This window comes from Pleurodeles waltl, chromosome 9 (genome assembly GCF_031143425.1).
Source record: "Pleurodeles waltl isolate 20211129_DDA chromosome 9, aPleWal1.hap1.20221129, whole genome shotgun sequence".
In the NCBI taxonomy this organism is placed as follows: Eukaryota; Metazoa; Chordata; class Amphibia; order Caudata; family Salamandridae; genus Pleurodeles; species Pleurodeles waltl.
In genome coordinates, this window is record NC_090448.1 from 16314637 (window position 1) to 16328956 (window position 14320).

Consider the following 14320-nt stretch of genomic DNA (forward strand, 5'->3'; position numbering starts at 1 on the left):
AGTCACTGTGCTGTGTTACGATTGTAACCTATGAACTGCAAGGAATTAGAGGATCTCTGTGCAAGAGCAGTAACCAACTGAGCACATTAAATACAGTTCTGTGTTTTGCATGGTACATATTCTTTGCAGCAGGCACATTAACCCTGTGTGCTGTTTTATGGGGAGTCGGGACTGCCACTAGACACAGATCCATCTCTCCAGCAGGACCAGAGTCATCTTGGAATTCTCAATGTTTATTGAAAACTGCTGGACACACATGGAACTCTGCAGTGTTTTTTTTTAAACCCATGCATTATCTCTAAACACAGTCTCCTCTCTCCCCACGCTCAGCACACTAAGAGGCAAAGTTGCAAGAATTGATGCACCGCTGTGTTGCGGCAGTGATGCATCATGAAAACTTGTGCTGCGCCACGACAAAATTCAGTGAGATGGATGCTCCATACTTATGGTATGGTCCATCACCTCACAAGTCCCCAAGGTGTGCCAGAAATTCTGATGCATCTGTGGGAAGGATGCTTCAATGCATCTGCCCCAAAAGTGGCACATTACTGGAGTTGGGCTTACGACAGGTGCAACTTCAGCAATGTGTCAAAAAACTGAGACGATGCGTCAGTTCTGACTGACGCAACTAGCCTTATGTGTGGGTACCAATGTAAAAGAGTGTGAAATAGTGTACAACTCATCTTGGTCTCTATTCCATTGGTCCTGGAAGTAAAGCATATAAGTATGTAGTGTGGCTATGTATCACTTTACAATGGCCAGTCTACTATTGTGTACAAAGATACCTAAGTATGTGTGACATGTTGAGTGGCACTTTAATGTGAGTGGATACAAGTAAATGTAATGTAAAGTGGCAATTCATGTGTTTCCTACCTTATGTGTGTACTTACCTGTTGTCCTTTGGAGTACGCAGGCCTGGACTTGGGGAGCCCTTCCTCCATGGAGTAGTGACAATCCTGCCCTGTCCCTTACACGGAGTACACGTCACATAACCTTGCTGCAGTGGAGGATGATATCTCAGGTGCCATGGTCCTAGGTTGGTCATGGGGTCTTAAAACATGATTGTCACATGTGTAGGCCTACTGTTAGTAGCAGGGATGTGATTTAATGACTTATTACTGTGTGTAAAGTGACTTTTGCTGGTCAGATTCCTATTGACAAGCCACTTTGTCATTTCCTACGTCTGGGTTGAAGAGGAATGAGCATTTAGACGCATTCCAGGCTTAGCACGAACCATCTAAAAGATGCATCACACATTGACAAACTTGTAAAACGTCTACCCTGCATACATTAAAATCTGCGTGAAGCAGACAGTTCTAGAGCAGGTATTTTCCTATGCAGGTCTACAAAAACTGATGCATTGGGACAAATGCGTCACCTTGTAAATATAGAGTAAATATAGAGTACTGCGGGCCTGATTCATGAAAAGTCAGCATTGCCTTTGCGTTATTTTTTTACGCAAAAGTGGTGCAGACTTACAAAATATACTTGGGATATAAATATAAAGTATAAATATACTTATATTTTGTAAGTTTGCGCCGCTTTTGTGTTTTCGACGCAAAGGCAGCGCTAACGTTTCATAAATCAGGCCCTGAGTACGCTGCCCGAGCAACGGTGGCACAAACTCATTGTAAATATGCCCCTAAATTGGTCAAATTATGGGATGCAAGGGACTCTCTATTGCCGAACAGCAGCAGAAGCCAACTGCAATCCATTTGTACATTACTGTCACATGTAGGGCCTGGGTCTCTCTTTGTGCCACTTCTGTGTGCATTAGATCCATTGTACTGCAGCATTGTGCTGGAAATGCAATATTTAAAATGTTTAAATGACGTTAGAGGCACACCCTATCGCACCAACAAGCAGATGATGTATAGATCAGAATAACTCATTTTTTATGTTTACACCTATTTATATAAACCACATTTAAACATAATGTACTACAAAGCAATCAACTACTAACTCCCTAAGTGTGTGTTTGACGGTGTGCCATCTCCCTCCGGGGCTGGGGGAAGCAGTAAGGGCCCTTGGCTCGTGGCCTGGCACATCACCTAAGCCGTCGGTGGCTTGCAACCTCCTGGCTACAGACAGGTGGGAGGCTTTATGATGTATGGTGCAGGCAGTATCAATAAAAGGAACTAATCAGGCATGATTCCAATATCCATGCATAGCGCCAACTGAAGATAAAATGACCTATTATGTTAGGTTGTGTTGAGTATACTGCCATCACTTGAATGCATGCAGCTTCAAGGCACTCTGCAAACATGTTTCACTGTGGCTTTGAGTATAAAGCCTCACCCAGGAAAAAAGCTTCACTTGTTTAAATTTTAAAGATCTCTCCAGGTCAGATGGTTTCCTGTCCCATGACCACTGGGACAAACCAAGGAAATCCACAAATTAAAACTAATCTTTTGGATGAAGCCACATTTAAAAAAGTAAGCAGTAGCCTTAAGACAGCAAACATCCTCAGCCAAACTATGAAGCCACCAAAGTCTCACCCCTTGTTAGGAATGTTGCTATTATTACTGAAAAGAACACTTTCACTGTTTCACTCTTCCAAAAACATATAAACATACAAAGTGACAGCAGAGAAAGGTACCAGGTGCCCGAGCCCACCATTGTCCTGGCATCATGGGTACCTGGGACTCTCGCTCAATTAGGATGTTAAGATGCTCCTGTGAAATGTGGGTTGGAATGATGCTTTTCCTTGGTTATGAAATCCATAACAGAGCCACATGTGTGCCTGGTCTTTGAGCTGCTCGGGCCGCCTCTGCTGCACCTGATGAGGAACCATGGACCGAAAGGCCTGCCCCTGCCCTGTGTCAAGAGGATCCTGCAGCAGGTGAGTGTGGTCCTCACCACAGTGGGTGAATGCAGACAGCGATCAGGGCATGTGGAAGCTGAACGCTGTAGTGTCTGAGCAGGAGAGCGGTAGGTGGTATGTGTGTGCACTTGACATGGTCTGGTGAGTGGGGCTGTGAGAATATCTAATAACAGGAAGGTTGGGTTGTGTACGGTCCCAGAAGCCTGACAGTGAATTACAGCTGGAGGGAGGATGGAGCCCTGATTAGAGATAGGTAGAATATGCTGTACATAGGGTAATTAACTTGTGGGGAGGAAGAGGAAGGCCTTGCCAACAGGTAAAGCTGTCATTGCGGAGCCTGCCGTTGTCAGACTAGAAGCCTTTTTAGGTCACAGCCTACCAGACAGCGCAGTTGTGTGCTATGCAAAAGACATCTTGTGGAGTGTCAGAAAGTTGACCTTGGCATGCTTTCTGCCGATCGCTTGCCTTTGTGGTTTGTAAATCACATTTTCTGGGTTTCTGTAGGAAGTTGGCTCTGTATGTGCTATTTCAAAGTAAGGAATAGCATGCACAGAGTCCAAGGGTTCCCCTTAGAGGTAAAATAGTGGTAAAAATAGATAATACTAATGCTCTATTTTGTGGTAGTGTGGTCGAGCAGTAGGCTTATCCAAGGAGTAGTGTTAAGCATTTGTTGTACATACACATAGACAATAAATGAGGTACACACACTCAGAGACAAATCCAGCCAATAGGTTTTGTTATAGAAAAATATATTTTCTTAGTTTATTTTAAGAACCACAGGTTCAAATTTAACATGTAATATCTTGTTTGAAAGGTATTGCAGGTAAGTACATTAGGAACTTTGAATCATTTCAATTGCATGTATACTTTTCAAGTTATTCACAAATAGCTACTTTAAAAGTGGACACAGTGCAATTTTCACAGTTCCTGGGGGAGGTAAGTTTTTGTTAGTTTTACCAGGTAAGTAAGACTCTTACAGGGTTCAGTTCTTGGTCCAAGGTAGCCCACCGTTGGGGGTTCAGAGCAACCCCAAAGTCACCACACCAGCAGCTCAGGGCCGGTCAGCTGCAGAGTTCAAAGTGGTGCCCAAAACGCATAGGCTAGAATGGAGAGAAGGGGGTGCCCCGGTTCCGGTCTGCTTGCAGGTAAGTACCCACGTCTTCGGAGGGCAGACCAGGGGGGTTTTGTAGGGCACCGGGGGGGACACAAGTCCACACAGAAATTTCACCCTCAGCAGCGCGGGGGCGGGCGGGTGCAGTGTAGAAACAGGCGTCGGGTTCGCAATGTTAGTCTATGAGAGATCTCGGGATCTCTTCAGCGCTGCAGGCAGGCAAGGGGGGGATTCCTCGGGGAAACCTCCACTTGGGCAAGGGAGAGGGACTCCTGGGGGTCACTTCTCCAGTGAAAGTCCGGTCCTTCAGGTCCTGGGGGCTGCGGGTGCAGGGTCTCTCCCAGGCGTCGGGACTTTGGATTCAAAGAGTCGCGGTCAGGGGAAGCCTCGGGATTCCCTCTGCAGGCGGCGCTGTGGGGGCTCAGGGGGGACAGGTTTTGGTACTCACAGTATCAGAGTAGTCCTGGGGTCCCTCCTGAGGTGTTGGATCTCCACCAGCCGAGTCGGGGTCGCCGGGTGCAGTGTTGCAAGTCTCACGCTTCTTGCGGGGAGCTTGCAGGGTTCTTTCAAAGCTGCTGGAAACAAAGTTGCAGCCTTTCTTGGAGCAGGTCCGCTGTCCTCGGGAGTTTCTTGTCTTTTCGAAGCAGGGGCAGTCCTCAGAGGATGTCGAGGTCGCTGGTCCCTTTGGAAGGCGTCGCTGGAGCAGGATCTTTGGAAGGCAGGAGACAGGCCGGTGAGTTTCTGGAGCCAAGGCAGTTGTCGTCTTCTGGTCTTCCTCTGCAGGGGTTTTCAGCTAGGCAGTCCTTCTTCTTGTAGTTGCAGGAATCTAATTTTCTAGGGTTCAGGGTAGCCCTTAAATACTAAATTTAAGGGCGTGTTTAGGTCTGGGGGGTTAGTAGCCAATGGCTACTAGCCCTGAGGGTGGGTACACCCTCTTTGTGCCTCCTCCCAAGGGGAGGGGGTCACAATCCTAACCCTATTGGGGGAATCCTCCATCTGCAAGATGGAGGATTTCTAAAAGTTAGAGTCACTTCAGCTCAGGACACCTTAGGGGCTGTCCTGACTGGCCAGTGACTCCTCCTTGTTGCTTTCTTTGTTCCCTCCAGCCTTGCCGCCAAAAGTGGGGGCCGTGGCCGGAGGGGGCGGGCAACTCCACTAAGCTGGAGTGCCCTGCTGGGTTGTGACAAAGGGGTGAGCCTTTGAGGCTCACCGCCAGGTGTCACAGCTCCTGCCTGGGGGAGGTGTTAGCATCTCCACCCAGTGCAGGCTTTGTTACTGGCCTCAGAGTGACAAAGGCACTCTCCCCATGGGGCCAGCAACATGTCTCTGGTGTGGCAGGCTGCTGGAACTAGTCAGCCTACACAGACAGTCGGTTAAATTTCAGGGGGCACCTCTAAGGTGCCCTCTGTGGTGTATTTTACAATAAAATGTACACTGGCATCAGTGTGCATTTATTGTGCTGAGAAGTTTGATACCAAACTTCCCAGTTTTCAGTGTAGCCATTATGGTGCTGTGGAGTTCGTGTTTGACAGACTCCCAGACCATATACTCTTATGGCTACCCTGCACTTACAATGTCTAAGGTTTTGTTTAGGCACTGTAGGGGTACCATGCTCATGCACTGGTACCCTCACCTATGCTATAGTGCACCCTGCCTTAGGGCTGTAAGGCCTGCTAGAGGGGTGTCTTACCTATACTGCATAGGCAGTGAGAGGCTGGCATGGCACCCTGAGGGGAGTGCCATGTCGACTTACTCGTTTTGTCCTCACTAGCACACACAAGCTGCAAGCAGTGTGTCTGTGCTGAGTGAGAGGTCTCCAGGGTGGCATAAGACATGCTGCAGCCCTTAGAGACCTTCCTTGGCATCAGGGCCCTTGGTACTAGAAGTACCAGTTACAAGGGACTTATCTGGATGCCAGGGTCTGCCAATTGTGGATACAAAAGTACAGGTTAGGGAAAGAACACTGGTGCTGGGGCCTGGTTAGCAGGCCTCAGCACACTTTCAATTGTAAACATAGCATCAGCAAAGGCAAAAAGTCAGGGGGCAACCATGCCAAGGAGGCATTTCCTTACACAACCCCCCCCCCAAACGAAAGAGGATGAGACTAACCTTTCCCAAGAGAGTCTTCATTTTCTAAGTGGAAGAACCTGGAAAGGCCATCTGCATTGGCATGGGCAGTCCCAGGTCTGTGTTCCACTATAAAGTCCATTCCCTGTAGGGAGATGGACCACCTCAACAGTTTAGGATTTTCACCTTTCATTTGCATCAGCCATTTGAGAGGTCTGTGGTCAGTTTGAACTAGGAAGTGAGTCCCAAAGAGGTATGGTCTCAGCTTCTTCAGGGACCAAACCACAGCAAAGGCCTCCCTCTCAATGGCACTCCAACGCTGCTCCCTGGGGAGTAACCTCCTGCTAATGAAAGCAACAGGCTGGTCAAGGCCATCATCATTTGTTTGGGACAAAACTGCCCCTATCCCATGTTCAGAGGCATCAGTCTGCACAATGAACTGCTTAGAATAATCTGGAGCTTTTAGAACTGGTGCTGAGCACATTGCTTGTTTCAGGGTGTCAAAGGCCTGTTGGCATTCCACAGTCCAGTTCACTTTCTTGGGCATTTTCTTGGAGGTGAGTTCAGTGAGGGCTGTCACAATGGATCCATATCCCTTCACAAACCTCCTGTAATACCCAGTCAAGCCAAGGAATGCCCTGACTTGAGTCTGGGTTTTTGGAGCTACCCAGTCCAGAATAGTCTGGATCTTGGGTTGGAGTGGCTGAACTTGGCCTCCACCTACAAGGTGGCCCAAGTAAACCACAGTTCCCTGCCCTATCTGGCATTTGGATGCCTTGATAGAGAGGCCTGCAGATTGCAGAGCCTTCAAAACCTTCTTCAGGTGGACCAGGTGATCCTGCCAGGTGGAGCTAAAGACAGCAATATCATCAAGATAAGCTGTGCTAGAGGACTCCAAGCCAGCAAGGACTTGATTCACCAACCTTTGGAAGGTGGCAGGGGCATTCTTTAAACCAAAGGGCATAACAGTAAACTGATAATGCCCATCAGGTGTGGAGAATGCTGTTTTCTCTTTTGCTCCAGGTGCCATTTTTATTTGCCAGTACCCTGCTGTCAAGTCAAAGGTACTTAGGAATTTGGCAGCACCTAATTTGTCTATGAGCTCATCAGCTCTAGGAATTGGATGAGCATCTGTCTTGGTGACAGAATTGAGCCCTCTGTAGTCCACACAAAACCTCATCTCTTTCTTTCCATCTTTGGTGTGAGGTTTGGGGACTAAGACCACTGGGCTAGCCCAGGGGCTGTCAGAGCGCTCAATTACTCCCAATTCTAGCATCTTGTGGACTTCCACCTTGATGCTTTCCTTAACATGGTCAGACTGTCTAAAGATTTTGTTCTTGACAGGCATGCTGTCTCCTGTGTCCACATCATGGGTACACAGGTGTGTCTGACCAGGGGTTAAGGAGAAGAGTTCAGGAAACTGTTGTAGGACTCTCCTACAATCAGCTTGCTGTTGGCCAGAGAGGGTGTCTGAGTAGATCACTCCATCTACTGTGCCATCTTTTGGGTCTGATGACAGAAGATCAGGGAGAGGTTCACTCTCTGCCTCCTGATCCTCATCTGTTACCATCAACAGATTCACATCAGCCCTGTCATGGAAGAGCTTAAGGCGGTTCACATGGATCACCCTCTTGGGGCTTCTGCTTGTGCCCAGGTCCACCAGGTAGGTGACCTGACTCTTCCTTTCTAGCACTGGGTAAGGGCCACTCCATTTGTCCTGGAGTGCCCTGGGAGCCACAGGCTCCAGAACCCAGACTTTCTGCCCTGGTTGGAACTCAACCAGTGCAGCCTTTTGGTCATACCAAAACTTCTGGAGCTGTTGGCTGGCCTCAAGGTTTTTGGTTGCCTTTTCCATGTACTCTGCCATTCTAGAGCGAAGGCCAAGTACATAGTCCACTATGTCTTGTTTAGGCTCATGAAGAGGTCTCTCCCAGCCTTCTTTAACAAGAGCAAGTGGTCCCCTTACAGGATGACCAAACAGAAGTTCAAAGGGTGAGAATCCTACTCCCTTCTGTGGCACCTCTCTGTAAGCGAAAAGCAGACATGGCAAGAGGACATCCCATCTCCTTTTGAGTTTTTCTGGGAGCCCCATGATCATGCCTTTTAATGTCTTGTTGAATCTCTCAACCAAGCCATTAGTTTGTGGATGGTATGGTGTAGTGAATTTGTAAGTCACTCCACACTCATTCCACATGTGTTTTAGGTATGCTGACATGAAGTTGGTACCTCTGTCAGACACCACCTCCTTAGGGAAACCCACTCTGGTAAAGATACCAATGAGGGCCTTGGCTACTGCAGGGGCAGTAGTCGACCTAAGGGGAATAGCTTCAGGATACCTGGTAGCATGATCCACTACTACCAGGATATACATATTTCCTGAGGCTGTGGGAGGTTCCAGTGGACCAACTATGTCCACACCCACTCTTTCAAAGGGGACCCCCACCACTGGAAGTGGAATGAGGGGGGCCTTTGGGTGCCCACCTGTCTTACCACTGGCTTGACAGGTGGGGCAGGAGAGGCAAAACTCCTTAACCATGTTGGACATATTGGGCCAGTAGAAGTGGCTGACTAGCCTCTCCCACGTCTTGGTTTGTCCCAAATGTCCAGCAAGGGGAATGTCATGGGCCAATGTTAGGATGAACTCTCTGAACAGCTGAGGCACTACCACTCTCCTAGTGGCACCAGGTTTGGGGTCTCTGGCCTCAGTGTACAGGAGTCCATCTTCCCAATAGACCCTATGTGTTCCATTTTTCTTGCCCTTGGACTCTTCAGCAGCTTGCTGCCTAAGGCCTTCAAGAGAGGGACAGGTTTCTTGTCCCTTACACAGCTCCTCCCTTGAGGGTCCCCCTGGGCCTAAGAGCTCAACCTGATAAGGTTCAAGCTCCAAAGGCTCAGTTCCCTCAGAGGGCAGAACTCCTTCCTGAGAAGAGAGGTTCCCTTTCTTTTGCTGTGTTGCAGTTGGTTTCCCAACTGACTTTCCTTTCCTCTTGGTAGGCTGGGCCATTCTTCCAGACTCCAGCTCTACTTGTTCACCCTGTGCCTTGCATTGTGCTCTTGTTTTCACACACACCAGTTCAGGGATACCCAGCATGGCTGCATGGGTTTTTAGTTCTACCTCAGCCCATGCTGAGGACTCCAGGTCATTTCCAAGCAGACAGTCCACTGGGATATTTGAGGAGACCACCACCTGTTTCAGGCCATTGACCCCTCCCCATTCTAAAGTAACCATTGCCATGGGATGTACTTTTCTCTGATTGTCAGCGTTGGTGACTGTGTAAGTTTTTCCAGTCAGGTATTGGCCAGGGGAAACCAGTTTCTCTGTCACCATGGTGACACTGGCACCTTATCCCTCAGGCCCTCTATTCTAGTCCCATTAATTAAGAGTTGCTGTCTGTATTTTTGCATGTTAGGCGGCCAGACAGCTAGTGTGGCTAAATCCACCCCACCCTCAGAGACTAGAGTAGCTTCAGTGTGGACCCTGATTTGCTCTGGGCACACTGTTGATCCCACTTGGAGACTAGCCATACCAGTGTTACCTGGATGGGAGTTTGGAGTGGAACCTTTCTTGGGACAGGCCTTGTCTCCAGTTTGGTGTCCATGCTGTTTACAGCTATGACACCAGGCCTTTTTGGGATCAAAGTTTTTACCCTTGTACCCATTGTTTTGTGAAGAGGCTCTGGGCCCACCCTCCTGTGCAGGTTTTTGGGGGCCTGTAGAAGACTCTTTACTATTTTTAGTTTTGGTTGTCTCATCACCCTTCCCCTGGGGAGTCTTTGTGACCCCTTTCTTTTGGTCACCCCCTGTTGAAGTCTTGGACACCCTTGTCTTGACCCAATGGTCCGCCTTCTTTCCCAATTCTTGGGGAGAAATTGGTCCTAGGTCTACCAGATGCTGATGCAGTTTATCATTGAAACAATTACTCAATAGGTGTTCTTTCACAAATAAATTGTACAGCCCATCATAATTACTTACACCACTGCCTTGAATCCAACCATCTAGTGTTTTCACTGAGTAGTCTACAAAGTCAACCCAGGTCTGGCTCGAAGATTTTTGAGCCCCCCTGAATCTAATCCTATACTCCTCAGTGGAGAATCCAAAGCCCTCAATCAGGGTACCCTTCATGAGGTCATAAGATTCTGCATCTTGTCCAGAGAGTGTGAGGAGTCTATCCCTACACTTTCCTGTGAACATTTCCCAAAGGAGAGCACCCCAGTGAGATCTGTTCACTTTTCTGGTTACACAAGCCCTCTCAAAAGCTGTGAACCATTTGGTGATGTCATCACCATCTTCATATTTAGTTACAATCCCTTTAGGGATTTTCAACATGTCAGGAGAATCTCTGACCCTATTTATGTTGCTGCCACCATTGATGGGTCCTAGGCCCATCTCTTGTCTTTCCCTCTCTATGGCTAGGATCTGTCTTTCCAAAGCCAATCTTTTGGCCATCCTGGCTAACTGGATGTCCTCTTCACTAGGGTTATCCTCAGTGATTTCAGAGGTGTTGGTCTCTCCTGTGAGGGAACCAGCATCTCTGACTATTATTTTTGGAGTCAGGGTTTGAGGGACCCTGTTCTCCCTAGATAGGACTGGTAGGGGGGAATTTTCCTCCAAGTCACTATCCTCTTCCTCTGAGTTGCCACCCTCAGAGGGGTTGGCCTTTTCAAACTCTGCCAAAAGCTCCTGGAGCTGTATTTTGGTAGGTTTGGGGCCCATTGTTATTTTCTTTATTTTACAGAGTGACCTTAGCTCCCTCATCTTAAGATGGAGGTAAGGTGTGGTGTCGAGTTCCACCACAGTCACATCTGTGCTAGACATTTTGCTTCTAAAAGTTGGAATACTTTTTAAGAATCTACAACTGGTTCTAGAATCTAATTCAAACTTTTACAAACTTTTAAACTCTAAAAGAAATGCTAAACAGGATCTAACACAAGGCCCTAGCAGGTCTTTTAAGAATTTAGAAAACTTTTCAAATTGCAAAAATCAATTTCTAATGACAATTTTGGAATTTGTCGTGTGATCAGGTATTGGCTGAGTAGTCCAGCAAATGCAAAGTCTTGTACCCCACCGCTGATCCACCAATGTAGGAAGTTGGCTCTGTATGTGCTATTTCAAAGTAAGGAATAGCATGCACAGAGTCCAAGGGTTCCCCTTAGAGGTAAAATAGTGGTAAAAATAGATAATACTAATGCTCTATTTTGTGGTAGTGTGGTCGAGCAGTAGGCTTATCCAAGGAGTAGTGTTAAGCATTTGTTGTACATACACATAGACAATAAATGAGGTACACACACTCAGAGACAAATCCAGCCAATAGGTTTTGTTATAGAAAAATATCTTTTCTTAGTTTATTTTAAGAACCACAGGTTCAAATTTAACATGTAATATCTTGTTTGAAAGGTATTGCAGGTAAGTACATTAGGAACTTTGAATCATTTCAATTGCATGTATACTTTTCAAGTTATTCACAAATAGCTACTTTAAAAGTGGACACAGTGCAATTTTCACAGTTCCTGGGGGAGGTAAGTTTTTGTTAGTTTTACCAGGTAAGTAAGACACTTACAGGGTTCAGTTCTTGGTCCAAGGTAGCCCACCGTTGGGGGTTCAGAGCAACCCCAAAGTCACCACACCAGCAGCTCAGGGCCGGTCAGGTGCAGAGTTCAAAGTGGTGCCCAAAACGCATAGGCTAGAATGGAGAGAAGGGGGTGCCCCGGTTCCGGTCTGCTTGCAGGTAAGTACCCACGTCTTCGGAGGGCAGACCAGGGGGGTTTTGTAGGGCACCGGGGGGGACACAAGTCCACACAGAAATTTCACCCTCAGCAGCGCGGGGGCGGCCGGGTGCAGTGTAGAAACAGGCGTCGGGTTCGCAATGTTAGTCTATGAGAGATCTCGGGATCTCTTCAGCGCTGCAGGCAGGCAAGGGGGGGATTCCTCGGGGAAACCTCCACTTGGGCAAGGGAGAGGGACTCCTGGGGGTCACTTCTCCAGTGAAAGTCCGGTCCTTCAGGTCCTGGGGGCTGCGGGTGCAGGGTCTCTCCCAGGCGTCGGGACTTTGGATTCAAAGAGTCGCGGTCAGGGGAAGCCTCGGGATTCCCGCTGCAGGCGGCGCTGTGGGGGCTCAGGGGGGACAGGTTTTGGTACTCACAGTATCAGAGTAGTCCTGGGGTCCCTCCTGAGGTGTTGGATCTCCACCAGCCGAGTCGGGGTCGCCGGGTGCAGTGTTGCAAGTCTCACGCTTCTTGCGGGGAGCTTGCAGGGTTCTTTCAAAGCTGCTGGAAACAAAGTTGCAGCCTTTCTTGGAGCAGGTCCGCTGTCCTCGGGAGTTTCTTGTCTTTTCGAAGCAGGGGCAGTCCTCAGAGGATGTCGAGGTCGCTGGTCCCTTTGGAAGGCGTCGCTGGAGCAGGATCTTTGGAAGGCAGGAGACAGGCCGGTGAGTTTCTGGAGCCAAGGCAGTTGTCGTCTTCTGGTCTTCCTCTGCAGGGGTTTTCAGCTAGGCAGTCCTTCTTCTTGTAGTTGCAGGAATCTAATTTTCTAGGGTTCAGGGTAGCCCTTAAATACTAAATTTAAGGGCGTGTTTAGGTCTGGGGGGTTAGTAGCCAATGGCTACTAGCCCTGAGGGTGGGTACACCCTCTTTGTGCCTCCTCCCAAGGGGAGGGGGTCACAATCCTAACCCTATTGGGGGAATCCTCCATCTGCAAGATGGAGGATTTCTAAAAGTTAGAGTCACTTCAGCTCAGGACACCTTAGGGGCTGTCCTGACTGGCCAGTGACTCCTCCTTGTTGCTTTCTTTGTTCCCTCCAGCCTTGCCGCCAAAAGTGGGGGCCGTGGCCGGAGGGGGCGGGCAACTCCACTAAGCTGGAGTGCCCTGCTGGGTTGTGACAAAGGGGTGAGCCTTTGAGGCTCACCGCCAGGTGTCACAGCTCCTGCCTGGGGGAGGTGTTAGCATCTCCACCCAGTGCAGGCTTTGTTACTGGCCTCAGAGTGACAAAGGCACTCTCCCCATGGGGCCAGCAACATGTCTCTGGTGTGGCAGGCTGCTGGAACTAGTCAGCCTACACAGACAGTCGGTTAAGTTTCAGGGGGCACCTCTAAGGTGCCCTCTGTGGTGTATTTTACAATAAAATGTACACTGGCATCAGTGTGCATTTATTGTGCTGAGAAGTTTGATACCAAACTTCCCAGTTTTCAGTGTAGCCATTATGGTGCTGTGGAGTTCGTGTTTGACAGACTCCCAGACCATATACTCTTATGGCTACCCTGCACTTACAATGTCTAAGGTTTTGTTTAGGCACTGTAGGGGTACCATGCTCATGCACTGGTACCCTCACCTATGGTATAGTGCACCCTGCCTTAGGGCTGTAAGGCCTGCTAGAGGGGTGTCTTACCTATACTGCATAGGCAGTGAGAGGCTGGCATGGCACCCTGAGGGGAGTGCCATGTCAACTTACTTGTTTTGTCCTCACTAGCACACACAAGCTGCAAGCAGTGTGTCTGTGCTGAGTGTGAGGTCTCCAGGGTGGCATAAGACATGCTGCAGCCCTTAGAGACCTTCCTTGGCATCAGGGCCCTTGGTACTAGAAGTACCAGTTACAAGGGACTTATCTGGATGCCAGGGTCTGCCAATTGTGGATACAAAAGTACAGGTTAGGGAAAGAACACTGGTGCTGGGGCCTGGTTAGCAGCCCTCAGCACACTTTCAATTGTAAACATAGCATCAGCAAAGGCAAAAAGTCAGGGGGCAACCATGCCAAGGAGGCATTTCCTTACAGTTTCCATTTGCTAGGTTTATTTTCTTTAGTCTCTCCAGATTGAGTTCAGATCTCCCCATGCCGTAGAGTGGGGTATCATAGAGTGGAGTAGAGTAGAGTGGAGTAAAGTAGAGTGGAGTGGCGTAGCGTGGAGAGGCATAGAGTGGAGAGGCATACAGTGGAGTGGCCTAGAGTAAAGTGGTGTGGAGAGTGTCGTAGAGTGGAGTGTCATATAACCAAGTGTCCTAGAGCGCATTGGCATGGCGAGGAGTGGCATTGAGCGGAGTAACGTAGAGTGAAGTGTTGTGGAGTAGCATACAGTAGAGTGGAGTGGAGTGGCATAGAGTGTATTTGAGTGTCATACAGTGGAGTAGCATAGACAGGCATAGAGTGGCATATAGTGGAATAACGTAGAGTAAAGTGTCGTGAAGGGGAATGGCAAAGAAAGGAGTCGAGTGTCATAAAGAGGACTGCAGTAGAGTTGAGTAGCATTTTGTAGAGTGGAGTACCATAGAATGGAGAGACAGAGTGGAGAGATATAGAGTAGAGTGTCGTAGAGATGACTGTTGTAAAG

The 14320-nt window shown here is 48.5% G+C and overlaps 1 protein-coding gene across 3 annotated transcripts in view; it reads left to right on the forward strand.

Moving 5' to 3' along the window:
* Positions 1-14320, forward strand: part of LOC138258845 (SRSF protein kinase 3-like) — a 119442-nt gene that overhangs the window by 67054 nt on the left and 38068 nt on the right. For all 3 annotated transcript variants that reach the window (XM_069206122.1, XM_069206123.1, XM_069206124.1), the window contains exon 6: positions 2735-2842. In XM_069206122.1, the coding sequence (XP_069062223.1) occupies positions 2735-2842 (108 nt within the window). The remainder of the gene's footprint in view (positions 1-2734; positions 2843-14320) is intronic.